General features: G+C 39.0%; 1 protein-coding gene and 1 long non-coding RNA gene across 2 annotated transcripts in view; one reads left to right on the plus strand and one right to left on the minus strand.

Annotated features, from left to right (window-relative positions):
* hspa9 (heat shock protein 9) overlaps positions 1–2758 on the plus strand; it is an 11908-nt gene extending 9150 nt beyond the window's left edge. The window contains exons 12-16 of the mRNA XM_034883261.1: positions 1–158; positions 912–1006; positions 1082–1174; positions 1406–1546; positions 2044–2758. The exon at positions 1–158 is cut by the window's left edge and continues 65 nt beyond it. Of these exons, the coding sequence (XP_034739152.1) occupies positions 1–158; positions 912–1006; positions 1082–1174; positions 1406–1546; positions 2044–2121 (565 nt within the window). The 3' untranslated portion in view covers positions 2122–2758. The remainder of the gene's footprint in view (positions 159–911; positions 1007–1081; positions 1175–1405; positions 1547–2043) is intronic.
* On the minus strand, positions 1885–8795 carry LOC117951549. The gene is made up of 3 exons (XR_004658200.1): positions 8670–8795; positions 6739–6742; positions 1885–1898 (listed from the first exon to the last, which is right to left on the minus strand). It is a non-coding gene; the product is annotated as an uncharacterized LOC117951549 (long non-coding RNA).
* Positions 8796–13747: the final 4952 nt, after the last annotated feature.

Consider the following 13747-nt stretch of genomic DNA (forward strand, 5'->3'; position numbering starts at 1 on the left):
GATGGCAGCAGACAACAAGGTGCTGGGTCAGTTCACTCTGGTGGGAATCCCCCCTGCCCCCCGCGGCGTCCCTCAGGTTGAGGTCACCTTTGACATTGACGCCAACGGCATCGTTCACGTCTCGGCCAAGGACAAGGGGACAGGCCGAGAGCAGCAGAGTAGGTGTCCTGCTGAATGTTAACACAAGGAGCTGTAGGGCTCCTCCACTGGCATTTCTATAATATCTAATTGTACACTAAAAACAGGAATTAAAAAATCGGTTTTCAAATCCAATAATCTATTAATAAATAGAGAAACTGTAAAACAATTTTTTAAAATGAGACTTCAAAATCATAAATATATAATTTGTGGTCCATCCTAAATAAACCTGAATAGATCTAGATTGGAAATGCAGTGTAATTAATAATTGTATTAAGGGTAGTTTTTTTATGAGTCATTTTAAAGGTCAATTCCTTTTCTCATTTTAAAATCCATTTCCTTGCTGCCGTACTGTTCCACTTCAGTAGTTGATGGATTTTTTTAAAGATAATATTTGGAGCATTTTATGGCCTTTATTGACAGGACAAAGGGCCGCAGGTCTGAGGCAAACCCGGGCCCGCTGTGTCGAGGAGTAAACCTCTACATATGGGCGCCCGCTCTACCAACTGAGCTATCCGGGCGCCCTTCTGAAGTTGATTTGCAAAGCCTCTTAGCCTCTGGTTGGGTAAAACGACGCAAAGCATTGCATGGAAACTAGCTCTCTGATTGGTTATGTTAGAATGGTCAAATCTTGTTCCAGTAACAAAGCGCTGAATATGTGGCTTTAATTTAAAGGTGTATTATTGTAATTGGTTTTCAAGCAGTCTTTTAGGACCCTGGCTTGATGTCTGTGTTATCTTGAGTTTTTGAGTGTCTCTGTGGACTCTTCTCAGTTGTGATCCAGTCATCAGGAGGGCTCAGCAAAGACGACATCGAGAACATGATCAAGAATGCCGAGAAGTATGCAGAGGAGGACCGAAGGAGAAAGGTGAAGCATGGCAGCACATTGCCTCATGGCTTAAGTCTGAGTTTCTCCCTCTAACGCTTGTTTTCTGGTGCACAGGACCGCGTGGAGGCCGTCAACATGGCCGAAGGCATCGTCCATGACACCGAATCCAAGATGGAGGAGTTCAAGGACCAGCTTCCTGCTGAAGAGGTAAAACTCACCCTTTTTTCTTTTTTATATATAAATGCATGTGAAAAATCAATTTCCAGTTGTGCTAACTCTTGGTTCATGAAAGAATTGATTGAGATGTGTGGTAACAATATCACCTAAAAATGTCTGCGCTGCTATTTAGGGCTGCAATTAATGACTTTTTGGATCATTTGCAGCCCTATTATTTGTAGTGTTGTTGTGGGTGCTTTATTCATTGAGGTTTCCTCTCAGTGCACCAAGCTCAAGGAGGAGATCTCAAAGGTCAGGGATCTTCTGGCCAACAAGGACTCTGAAACGGGAGAGAACATCAAGCAGGCGGCCACCAGCCTGCAGCAGGCCTCACTCAAACTCTTCGAAATGGCCTACAAGAAGGTAGGAACACTCCCACTGAGAAAATATGACGCAAAACCTATTCCAGGTCCTTCATTCCCTGATTGTTATCGAGGAATCTTCCTGTAGAAAACTTTTTGATTTGGAACTGGATCAAGGTAAATCGGTTTTATTCATAAGGGCTGAAACTTTAGGAACGATCACGTGGTCTGTTAAAAGCACTTTCTTTACACCATTGTGTTTAAGTATTCAAATTTAAACTTCTCTGTGGATAATGCGGACATTTTGTCAAGCAGCTGAGCCATCAGTTGATTGGTCCGTTTGCAGTGAGCTGCTCTTTAAAGGGTAGTTTCTTTTTTTTAATCTCGTCCCTATTTTTCCGCCGAAGCCCCGCCTATTGGTTGGGGTTAAGCATTTGACTTTGAGTGGTAAAGGTTAGGATAGCCGATTGGTCAGGAGATAGGACCTGGACAAATGTTACGTTACGGGGAATCTGGGACTCAGCAGCTTCATGTCTGATGTTCAACATGTTCCTGCAGATGGCAGCAGAGAGGGACGGCGGCAGTGGCGGAGGATCAAGCTCATCAGAGGGCGAGAAGAAAGAAGGCCAGCAGTAGAGCTTTGCACCAAAGTCACTGGGTTTCCTTGACAACGGAGGGCCGTCTGGACTGGCTGTATCTCAGTCATTCTCTCTATAATATATTATTCTACTGTGTTTTGGCAGTAAATCCTCTAGAGAAAAAGATAAATGTCAGTGTCCTATGATATATCCTGTTTGTAATTTAAATGTCATGTATGATCATTTTTACAAAGCTGTAAGGTAGTAAAGGTTTTTGTTTTGTTTAAAACATGATGTAGGTTTCATCATCTACTCCGTGTACGCAATGGAGTCGATCTTGGCTATCTTAGAACAGTGCTCTCAGAACAGCTTGGCGGCGAGAAGTTTAAGAATATATTGGACTTCTTATGTCTGAATCTTGAGTTCATTCTAGAGAGGCACTGTACAACTGAATCTTTAATTCCACCACTCTTTGACATCTCTAACAACGCATCTGCAGCACTATTTGTTCCTATTGCTTATGTCCTCAGACCTGCCAGAGTAGTACTGAGTAATGTGGGGGGAGACAGAGTATATATTTTCAGCTGTCTATGTGAGGGTCACATTTGATGTAAAAGAACGTAAGGACTTGCTCTGTCTGATGGCCCATCTTAAGTTGTTTGCACCTCTTTTGTTGCATTCATCCTAAACCACAGATTTGACTCTCAGTTGACTCTTTCACTTAACTGTAAAAGTATTATACGTGAGCTAAGAGCCTTCCCCTGATTTAGTCAAAGAAAGATGAGAGTCTGTTCTTGAAGTTTCAAATCTGTGAAGCTGCATCATTAGAATACGGCCCACATTGCAGACTGAATTTACAAAAGGAAAACGGGATATCAATTCTAATCCCGCGCAGAGTAAATGTGTCTCAACATAAAATGTGTTAAACTTGATGGCATGATCTTAGATTTAGGAATCTTTTAAAAATCTCCATTCTAAATTGAGTAAGTCAATTGGCGAGGTCTGATCTAATATCCAGAGTTAAGAGTGAATAAGTTGTTTGTTTTGTTTATATATTATAACAAAACATTTGTTGGGTGATTTTAAAAGCCATAAATAAGTAGTGACCACAAATAAAATGTGATAACGCTCTGCTTTGCATATAACAAAGGTGGCGGTTAGAAACACTGGTCCAGCCACACATTATCTTTATATTGATATTGTACAATTGACACTTCTCTAATCCTTCAAGGTAGAAAAGGTTTAACAATTAATTTGAAAATAGTCTCAAATAAAAGAATTTCCTGCTTTGCACACTAGGCACGACAAATACAGATAGTGTTAAAGCACCGGAGAGCCCTCGGGATAAAATGACAACTCAAATGAGAGAAGAATGATGTCTTGGAGGATTCTTCGGACCAGTGATTGATGTGAGAGAGAGAGGAAGGACCGGAACTATCATACTGACTAATATAAGTTTATGTGCTGCAAAGGGAGACACGACAATGGTTTACATTTCAGGTCAAACTGGTTAAAGCACACATTTTTATCAATATCATTAGTAGTTTTTGCAATTGACCCTTAACGTCTTTGAGGCAAAAAAAAAAAGAAAAAGATATTGACATCTGTTATTTGTCACAAACTGGTCCAAAGTGCTTAAAGTTCTCAGGTACCAGCTTTTACTCCGACCAAGTCTAATCAAGACGTCTTGGATCAACATTTACTGTACAGTGTGAATAATTCACTAAAGCATCATGCCTAATAAATAAGAGGCATTTAGTTTGTATTCCCAGCCTCCTTTCCCATGGGGGGAATTAGATCAATAAAAAAGTGCATTGTATTGCACAACACAACTAACACTGTCATTCAAATTTAAAAAAAACTGGCAAATAGCAGCAAATATGCCAATTGTTTGCCTCTAAAACGTGCCTCCGGCCGCATGCAGGGGGTCCAAAAAGTATTTAGTCAGCCACTGGTTGTGCAAGTTCTCCTACTTAGAAAGATGAGAGAGGTCTGGGATTTTAATCATCCGTACAAGGAACCGGTTTGATTTTTAAAACAAATTATTGAAGAAACCGTCCTGCGGATCCTGAAGGTTTTTTTACAACCTTGTGACATATACAAGTTAACTTTAACATATAATCACTCAAAGCACACACAAAGTGGGATGTTAACCGGGGTTTTCACACAAACGGCAATGATTAGCTAAGTAGACTGTAACAAGTGTAGGGAAAGGAAAGTAAGGCGTTCATAACAACTCCTGCCATAACTTTGATTTAAATAGTGAAACAATACAGTTAAACTTACGAATATATTTGTCCTGCACGGTATCACACAATAAACTCCACATGTACTCACGTTTTCCTCACGAGCGCACAAACCAGACAGAAATTAAGAAAAGGAACAAAGAAAAAGTCAGCTGCCTCCGACACACAGACCGGTAATATATATACAGTCTATTATATATATACAGTCTGTGATATATATGAAGTCTATGGTATAAATACAGTCTATGGTATATTTACAATCTATGACATACATACAGTCTATGATATATATACAGTCTATGATATATATGAAGTCTATGGTATATATACAGTCTATGGTATATATACAATCTATGACATATATACAGTCTATGATATATGTACAGTCTATGACATATTGTTAAGCTGAATCACAGGAACGATGCTCTCTCACAGAACTGCACTTCCCAGAGTGCACCAGCAGCAGCAAACTGGCTGCTTTGCGCCTGATCAGTCATTATCACTGATTTGGAGCACCTGTTAAGACAAACAAACTGCAGAGAGAAGACGCTCCAAGTTAACTCCCAAGTTCAGTCCAAAGACGCCGATGGTTGGTGAAACGTATTTTATACTTATGTGATGTTTTGAAATGTGGTTTCTTATGTTTAACCGCTGGGTAGCTTGGTTAAGACACACATTGCAGCATTGACCTAATTAATGAATTTTGAGTTAAATGGGTTTTTGCTTAAATTATTGTTCATTTTGAGTTTGGAAAGTTAAAAGTAAGATAGAAAAGGTAAAATGTTCATGTTAGGTTCTGTTAAATACTATAACTTTATCAACTTTGCAAGATTTTTCTTTATTTCATGTGTAATGCTTAAGTGGTTAAGGCAGTTAAAATGTATTTAAAATGTTTAAAATGTTAACTGTGGTTCTGTCTTTAAAGGTTTCCAACCTTATCTACCACCAATCTACTGACTAATCTACTGGCAGACCAATCTACTGACAAAACCAAAGTTGTCAGTTGATTGGTCAAAGTTGGAAAATTTGAGTTGTACTTGTGTCCTTTGGAAATGGAACAAGAGGAGGACTTGATACATACATAACTATTAATTTGTATTAAATTCACACAAGAAAGGAAGAGTAAAACCACATTGTTAGACATGGAAAAAAACGACTGTGTGTATTATCATAAAAATTCAAGTAATTCAAAGTGTAATAATATTAATAATGATACATCAATAGAGATAGAAGGCAAGACAATAAACATGGCAGAAACGATAACCAAGGCATCTTTAGAATAAAAAAAAAAAAGAAAAAAAAACTTTAACAAGGGTCTCAATAGGTGGGACAGTATTTGTCCTCCTTATGGACAATTTCCTCAGAAGGAATTCATTTTGTTCTGTGGTGGAAAATACATGTGTAATAATCCATTACATTGAAAATAACTTCTGTTCTTACATTAGGTATTTTGTTATACACACTATAATCAGTAGCGTACTTACACCAGACAACTGAATTCTGTAGAAAATCAAATTAATTAAATTTTGTTTATGGTGTCAGATCATAACAAGAGTTATCTCAAGACACTTTACAGAACGAGTAAGTCTAGACCCCACACTGTAATTTAGAAAGACCCAACAATTCTAGTAATTCCCCCATGAGCAAGCATTTAGTGTGACATTGGTAAGGATAAACTCCTCCTTAGGGAGAAACCTCAGACAGACGGCTCCTGGCAGGTTGGGGTTGAAATGAAGAGTGGCAACAATGGCCACAATCAAGATAATGGAACTATGTGTAGAAATAGTATGTGTAGTAGTTCATGGTGTCGCAGGGTGTGGCAGGGCACTGCAGGGTGTAGCGGGGCACTGCAAAGAATAGCAGGGTGTAGCAGGACGTGGCAGGGCATGGAGGAGGACCACGCCGACAGCTGCAACCATGATTTAGGTGCCACCCTAATTCAAATAAACTGGTGGGCAACAGAAAACATCAGGGCTCTGGGGAATAAGCTCCCCAGAGCTAGGTTAGTTAGACACATTTCTGGGACATAGATGCACACAGGTGGAGAGGAGAGAGAAGCTCAGTGTGTCAAAGGAAGAAAGTCCCCCGGCAGTCTAAAACTATAACAGCATAATTAAGAGCTGGTGCAAGGCAGACCTGGGCCAGTTCTACAAGGGTTGGTTGATGAGTCTGACGACAATGAAGAGAAGGGATGTTAGTGTTACATCATATATATATTCTTACTATTCACACTGGTTAAATGTACAATTTGTAACATTTATGTGTTAAAATGACCCATTATATATTATATATATTAATATAGCCATGTTACATATATTGTCGAGTTGTGTACTTACACATTCCCAAATGTTCCCAACAATTTTCAAACCCAGAAAAATCTCTAATTTTATTGTTAAGTTGCTTGTCAGTGGCGTCATATGACCTTTGACCCCTCTAGTTATTCTGACATCCATCAAACACGGACACCAAGGTGATACGTTCAAGAGTAAATGTAAATCATACAATGTGACAGCAAGTTATTAAGAATAAAAAGGGCATTTGTCATGGTAGCTTGCTGTCAGGTGACGCTATGGGAGGTGTCTGAAACTGGTCCACGATTTTGGGATCCTACGTAATCGGTTACTTTGGCTATAGCTTTCTGTTTTCCTCCAAAAGACAGTTGATAACATCTCGTCTATGTGCAGATGGCACGTTCCTGTGCCGGGGACGGCGACTGCTGATGCTGGACCAGGAATGGCTGCTCCTGGTGCTGGGTCCTGCATTTTGCCTGCAGCTGAAATCTGGCTTCGTCTGTTTTCTTAACATCACTGTGGCCTAATCGCAAAAGATGGTTTTGAGTTCGGGCGGTTCTCCAACATCTCATATGATGGTTTATAGAATAATTTGATTATGAAAACGCATCAATTTAATCAAAGCTTTAAGGTTGCAACCTCATTACATTAAAGGATGTCGCAGAACAAAGACTAAGGACATGAGGGGACAATGCATCTTTGTGGTGTCCTCCAAAGTGGGGAATGTTAATGTAGAGAACAACTGTACGGGACAAATACATTACAGCGAGCTCATTTCACAGACAAGCTGGCATAATAACAGAATAACAGAATCTCAACAATAATGGTTGGCCATCAAGTATTTTCGAAGAAGCAGCAGTTTGATGGATGGTTAGCTAGCAGGCTAGGCAACAATGTCTGGTGCACTTCTTGGCTTTAAGAGCCGACAACATAAACACATTTAAAGACATTTTCAGAGAACTTACCCAAATGAAGATGCAGAGAACACACTCTCACCGACTGGGAGATACCGTTGTCCTTTCTTCTAAGTGCAGCCAGGGCGCTGGTCCAGCACTAGCAGCCCACTCACTCTGACATCATTTGTGCATGAATAGATCCTGAGCATGTGTGTGTATCTCAGGCCTGTGTGTTGTGATTTCTAACAAAACAGAGTGGAAGTTGTAATTTCACCACTGGATAAATTATTATTATTCCATCCTCTTTCAGTCACTCTGTTTTCAAACATAAAGCAACAATTCTTGCATAGTATGTTTTTAAGTTGAGCTATCAACCCGAATAATAAGTTAGGACAAGTAATTAACCTTCTGAAAAAGGGTAATTATTTAAAAAACAGTAACTACCTTCTGAAAAACAGTAACTAATCATTCCTTACTCTTACAAAAACAGTAACTAATCATAAACTACCTATTTTTTTGTGTACCTTATTGTAAAGTGTCAGTTGTTTCGATGACGTTAGCGATGGTGAGATGCTTGCTACAGTTGCATTTTGCGTAAGAAATCGACTAAAACGATTTATTTCTGATTTCCTGCTTTGTTTTAATGGCCTATTCTGCAAAGTAGGGTGCATGATAAAACTATCAACAATATTGCTATCACGTTAGGCAATATTAAATGGAAAGTGTCAGGATAAGTATGCAATATTTGTTTGTTTTGTGTAGAAATGCATCCTGTCCCTTGGCTGTGAGGCTTGCTTGTGTTCAATTTAGAGGCCACTATAATGATCATGTTTCATTGGCCAGTTACTGTGCCACTTGCTCATGTTATGTCAACCATGGGTCAAACCCCTTGGAGCGTACCATGTGACATGTGTGCATATTTCCACTGAGGGACAGTGCTAGTGAAAAAAATAGACAAAAACAACAAAACAGAACGAATCAGAGAAGTGAAAGATAAAGTGCGTAAAGCGTGAATGCTGAAGTTGTTTTGTGACTCCTCCTCTTCCTGTGTGTTTGTCTGTCTGTTTGTGGGTTAATCCTCTTACCCTCCTTTTTCCCCTCTCTTCCTCTCCTACTTGCCTTGTCTCCTCCTGTTCTCTTTTCTTCCTCTCCCATAGAGAACCGAAGTCAAACAACTTTTGGTGGACCTCATGGGACCTTACTTCGGAAAAAATATGAACGGTAGTGAACAGGGAGAGGCAAATAATGTTTTGCTCCAGTTTGAATTAAGCCATGGATTACAAATATGATGTTCATCTAAATATATATTCATTTAAAATAATTTTTTCAACCGAAGAAAGTCTCAGTTGGCCATAACTTATTGTTTTGTCACAACTCAACAGAGAGTGTGTGTCTGCATGCCTGGAGTTCCAACTGTAGATACACACTTTTTTTGGAGCCAATAGTGAGAGAGCCACTTGTAGTGCGGTAACACTAGGATCAAAACAGTTCAACACTACCACTGTCTACATCCCCCTTCTTTAGCTGTAAAACCTTGAATCACATGATATGTGTCAAAAGTTTGGGGTCACTCAATTATTTCCATTCCACTCCGTTGTATACAGAATACCATCTGATCTGAGTGGGGGGGGCTGATCTTTAACACAATATCTACATTGCCCATTATCAGCAACCATTGATCCAGAGTTTCAAAGGCCCATTCTGTTTACTAATCTGACATCATTTTAAAAAACTGAGAAAACATTGAAGAACCATTTTGCAATTATGTAAGCACATAATGTAATCTGAAAACTGGTTAAAAAAAAAAAACAATGCAACTGGTATTCTATCTAGAGTGGAGTGCAACGGAAATTTCTAAGTGACCCCAAATGTTTGACCGGCAGTGTTCTTCTGCACTGACAGCAGTTTTTTGATTGAAGCGCAAATGTGATCTGGTTTACATAAAATGAACTCTGCGAGTGTCCCACAACTAAATGCATTGTTAACAGAATGAAACATTATGTAGATCTCAAGGAATAAAGTGTTGTTTCTAACATTTTAGATTCAAAAGACTTGAGTAGCTAGTTCAGTTCATGTGTTTCGTATTTGGCCTGAAGACCCTGGCGGACCTAGTGAGACACATAGAAGTGGCGGCTTGAACAGGGTTCCTGGCCTGCAGTTCCCGTGCGGCTGTGATACACCGGTGGGACCTTCCTGGACTAAGTTGTCTGTGACTATGTTCTGTAGGTGTGGGGAAAATAATCAATTCTTAGATGCATCCCGATTCTCTCCAGAACAATTCAGTGCTCGATTCTGATAAGTTATTAATAGATTGTTTTTGCTGACAACAAATAACACATCCAGCTACAATAAAGCAGAAAGTCGGAAGTTAAACAGGAGTAAAGAGTTGATGGCTATGACGATGATCCACGGTCTGACTTATGTTTTCACTCTGTATCACTCACTGTGTGTGTGCAGTAGCAAGTTCAGACCAAAGATTCATATGGCGCTAAAACAGTCTCATGAGTATTTGCAACTTGTGAAACCCAATGCAGAAATGAATACAGATCGGTGTGTATCCACAAATGTGTATTTGAGTCTGTGCGTTTGAATTGTAACTTGTATTTCATCATTCGTAACTGAACTAAGTGTTTTTGAATGTAAATGTTTATTTGTAAGTCTTCTTCTGTTTGTGTGTATATTTTCGAGACGCCGTTGTCACAAACTACTTGTGTCTCAAGTGACGACCCCAGCGCTCTCCAGTAGATGGAGGTGATGCAACACTCATGGATGATTACCGTTGTTAAACTACACAAGCCTTGAAGGATTGTTCAGAGACTGTTGGCCAGCACAATCCTCCAGGTCAGTTCATATTATGGTATTAGGACTTTGTTGTCAACTAAATTACTTTTATGTTTCCAACATCACTGCAATAGCATTTAGCTTTGTGGTATTATGGCATTTGGTGACAGTTTGCTACATTTTGGAGCGTGCTGTGATACACTTTGCTTCCATGATGTATTAAAAAAGCTTCTGGATGGGCTAAAATTGTCAGAGGACCTACTGTTGACATGGCAAATATAACCAGTAGATGTATTGATTGATTTATTGTGATTTGAATGTTAATCACAGCTTTCTCATCGTTGCAACTTTGTTCGTGATTTAAAAGTACTTGTGTAAACTTTGATCATTAAACTATTTTGAATTTGTTACCAAGAAGACTTGGTTCTGAATGTAGTGGCATGTTGTAGATGTGACAGATGTGTACATTTAAATCACCCCTTCTTTTTGTGCACATTCACATGGTCACCACATTAGTTACTCTTGGTTTATTCTAGTTGGAGATGAACACATGCCACTGCCACTGACTAACACAGCTGTTCTCTGGAAGTCTCTTTATTCTCCGGTGGGCTGTAAGGGGAAACTCAAATGAAGTAATGACAGCTGACGAGTTGTGAAAATTGTAATTCTGGCAGGATGTTTGGTCAACATGCTTCCTAGTTCACTTTGATCACTTTAAAAACGTTTCTTTAGGGACAAAAATGCCCTGAAGTACACTAATAGGCCTAATGTTAAGTTGCATACTCAGAAAGACTAATGTATATAAAGTCAAAATGCACCCTTATGGCTTGGCAAGCTATTGATAAAATATCAATCTCGGCATATGGGACTAGATGTCATCTATTTTGGATATCTATAAAGAGATTTTCTTCCTTTTATAGATCATACCATCAATGTATTAACTTATTCAAACAACAAAACCTTAATAGAACCAGTGGGTGGTGTGGTCATTTGAAGGGTTTTGTTGGTGGTGTGGATGGTAAGATGACTTTTTCAGTGAGGAATCTCATATGAGCGGATTTATTTGTATACAAACACATTTGCTTAATCGATATGAAACTTTGTGTCATGTCTCCTTACAGGGAACATTAGCTGCAAACAAAAATGAGATCATGCTCTCTGAGTTTGAAGTCAACTACAAAACTGAACCTGCCCTCTAAAGGAAAGACTACTCTCTTATGGGGAAAGGTGTGCTGCAAAACATACAAGTACACTTAGTTAATCCATCATAGCAGAAAAGTACACCTATTCTAAAAATGGAGGTCTATTGAGATGCACAAGTTCTATTTACATTTAGTGATAGAAGAACAAAGTCAGCAAGAGTGGGTAGATCTCCTTTATTAATGGACCATGTCATAGATTTCAAAAACATATGCATTAAAAGATTTTAAAGCTAAATCTCTACGTATATGTTATCACACTGTATGACATGCTTACGTAAATACTGACACTTGCCAATATTCTCCAATCCATTTATCTCTCTAAATCCCACATCTACTGACAGGCCAGGCAGCACCACCAGAGACTACAACATCAGTATTCTGCCTAGTCTACGTCATTAGGTGTAGGATTTGGAATGGTAAACATTATTACTGACAGGACTAAAAGTGCATATAATCATGCCACACTGTACATACAATCCAAAGGTATACTGATCACAACCTACAGTACCAATACAACTTCATAAAAATATTGTGCATCTTAATCTGTAGACTGAGTCTTTAGCAGGGCTTAAGTCTAACAAGTTGTACTTTTGTTCTATAATGGATTTAATGAAGGTGAGGCAACTTTAGGAAAATATAGCCTGTGTGGGTTTGAGGTGTCAAACTACAAGTGAATTAGTAATGAGCCAGACCTCACTTTAGAAAGGGAAATGACTAAAAGCCCCTTCTTATGAACATAGAATTGAATAGGCATTCTATTCTATTCTATCTTTAAGGGAGAATGACTACCACTTTATAAGTCCCATGCTGAGCAAAGTATATTAGGATCGTCATTCATGTACAACTTCCTTATTTACTTGATAAACAGTATTTATAAGATTATCAAGGGAAAACTATTAGGTTATGGATGAACTATGGTCATGCAGATGAAGGGCTTTAATACATGATTTTAAACGACTAGTTTAATATGACTAGCAACAGTAATGTGTACCTTAATATAAAGTTACCCTTAACAATTACTTTTGATGTTTTGTGACATTGCTTCTGTGCATGTTCATTAACTGCTTTGTTAACCTGGCTATAAATATGTAGTTGTCTATATTAGAGAGTCAGTTATGAGAGTGATATTTCCCAAAATGTTGAACTATTCTTTCAAGTTACTTTAATTGCATTAATCATATTCCTCATTTTTTGTGTCCAGGAAGATGAAACGGTCACCAAATGCACGAAGCTCCCCGAACGAAGAGGAGAAGGACGTGGCTGTGACTCTCAGCAGGAGGAGGGTGCCGATATGATCAGGGAGCAGTTCTGGGAGGAACACCCAGACGTCCTGGAGGACGACTTCTACAGCTCCATCTAACAGCTCCTGTGCTTCAGCAGGATAAAAACACTGAACTGAGTTAGGCCACAACTGTTGAAGTGGCCCCATACAAGCAGTGGGCAGATGATAGAACAGCTTGTTGTTGACTGATGTAGATAAACAACATGCCATGAAGTGTAGTACACTTGAATACTTTGAAAGAGCTTTTTCTGAGACTGAAGCCTTTTGATGATTGACTTTTAACAATGACTCTCTCCCAAGCCCAACATATTCTTTAATTATTACATAGTAAACTTCTATGCCAATGTTCCCTAGGACACATTTAGCTTAGATCAGTGATGATGCTTGTCATGTTCAAAGGGAAGCAGAAGATTTCATCAGCGTTCAGCCATGGGTGTTGAGGATAGATAGATAGATAGATAGATAGATAGATATTTATTGATCCCAAAAAATGGGAAATTGGACATAATGTATATGCAAACACTGCCCCAAGCATCGTCCCAATCCTAGTCCAGTGCATGTAGCTATCCTAAAGTTGCTTTACCAAAATGTAACCTCATTTGATATCCTGAATAACATTATTCCAAACACTACCATCACTTGATCTTTCAGCATGTTTAATATGATTCTTATTGGCCCACTTTTAGTTTTAATCTTCGTGTGGCCTTTTTCACAGTCATCTACCTAGTTTGTTTAGGTAGCAGAGTTTCCTAATAAAATGTCATGCTACAGAACGCCTATCTGCTATCACTTACAGGTCATAGTAAGAAAGCATATCTGAGATAGTAACAAGCAGAGTAAAACAGAAACCAATACCTTTTGCAGTAGCGAGTGGCCTTGTCTTGCAGCCAAGACACCATTTAGAGATGTGAATGGATTCTGCCTGCACTGTCAACAGTGCTAAGAATACCTCACACACCCTGCGTACACTCTATCCCTCTGACATG

Source organism: Etheostoma cragini, chromosome 10 (genome assembly GCF_013103735.1).
Source record: "Etheostoma cragini isolate CJK2018 chromosome 10, CSU_Ecrag_1.0, whole genome shotgun sequence".
In the NCBI taxonomy this organism is placed as follows: domain Eukaryota; kingdom Metazoa; phylum Chordata; class Actinopteri; order Perciformes; family Percidae; genus Etheostoma; species Etheostoma cragini.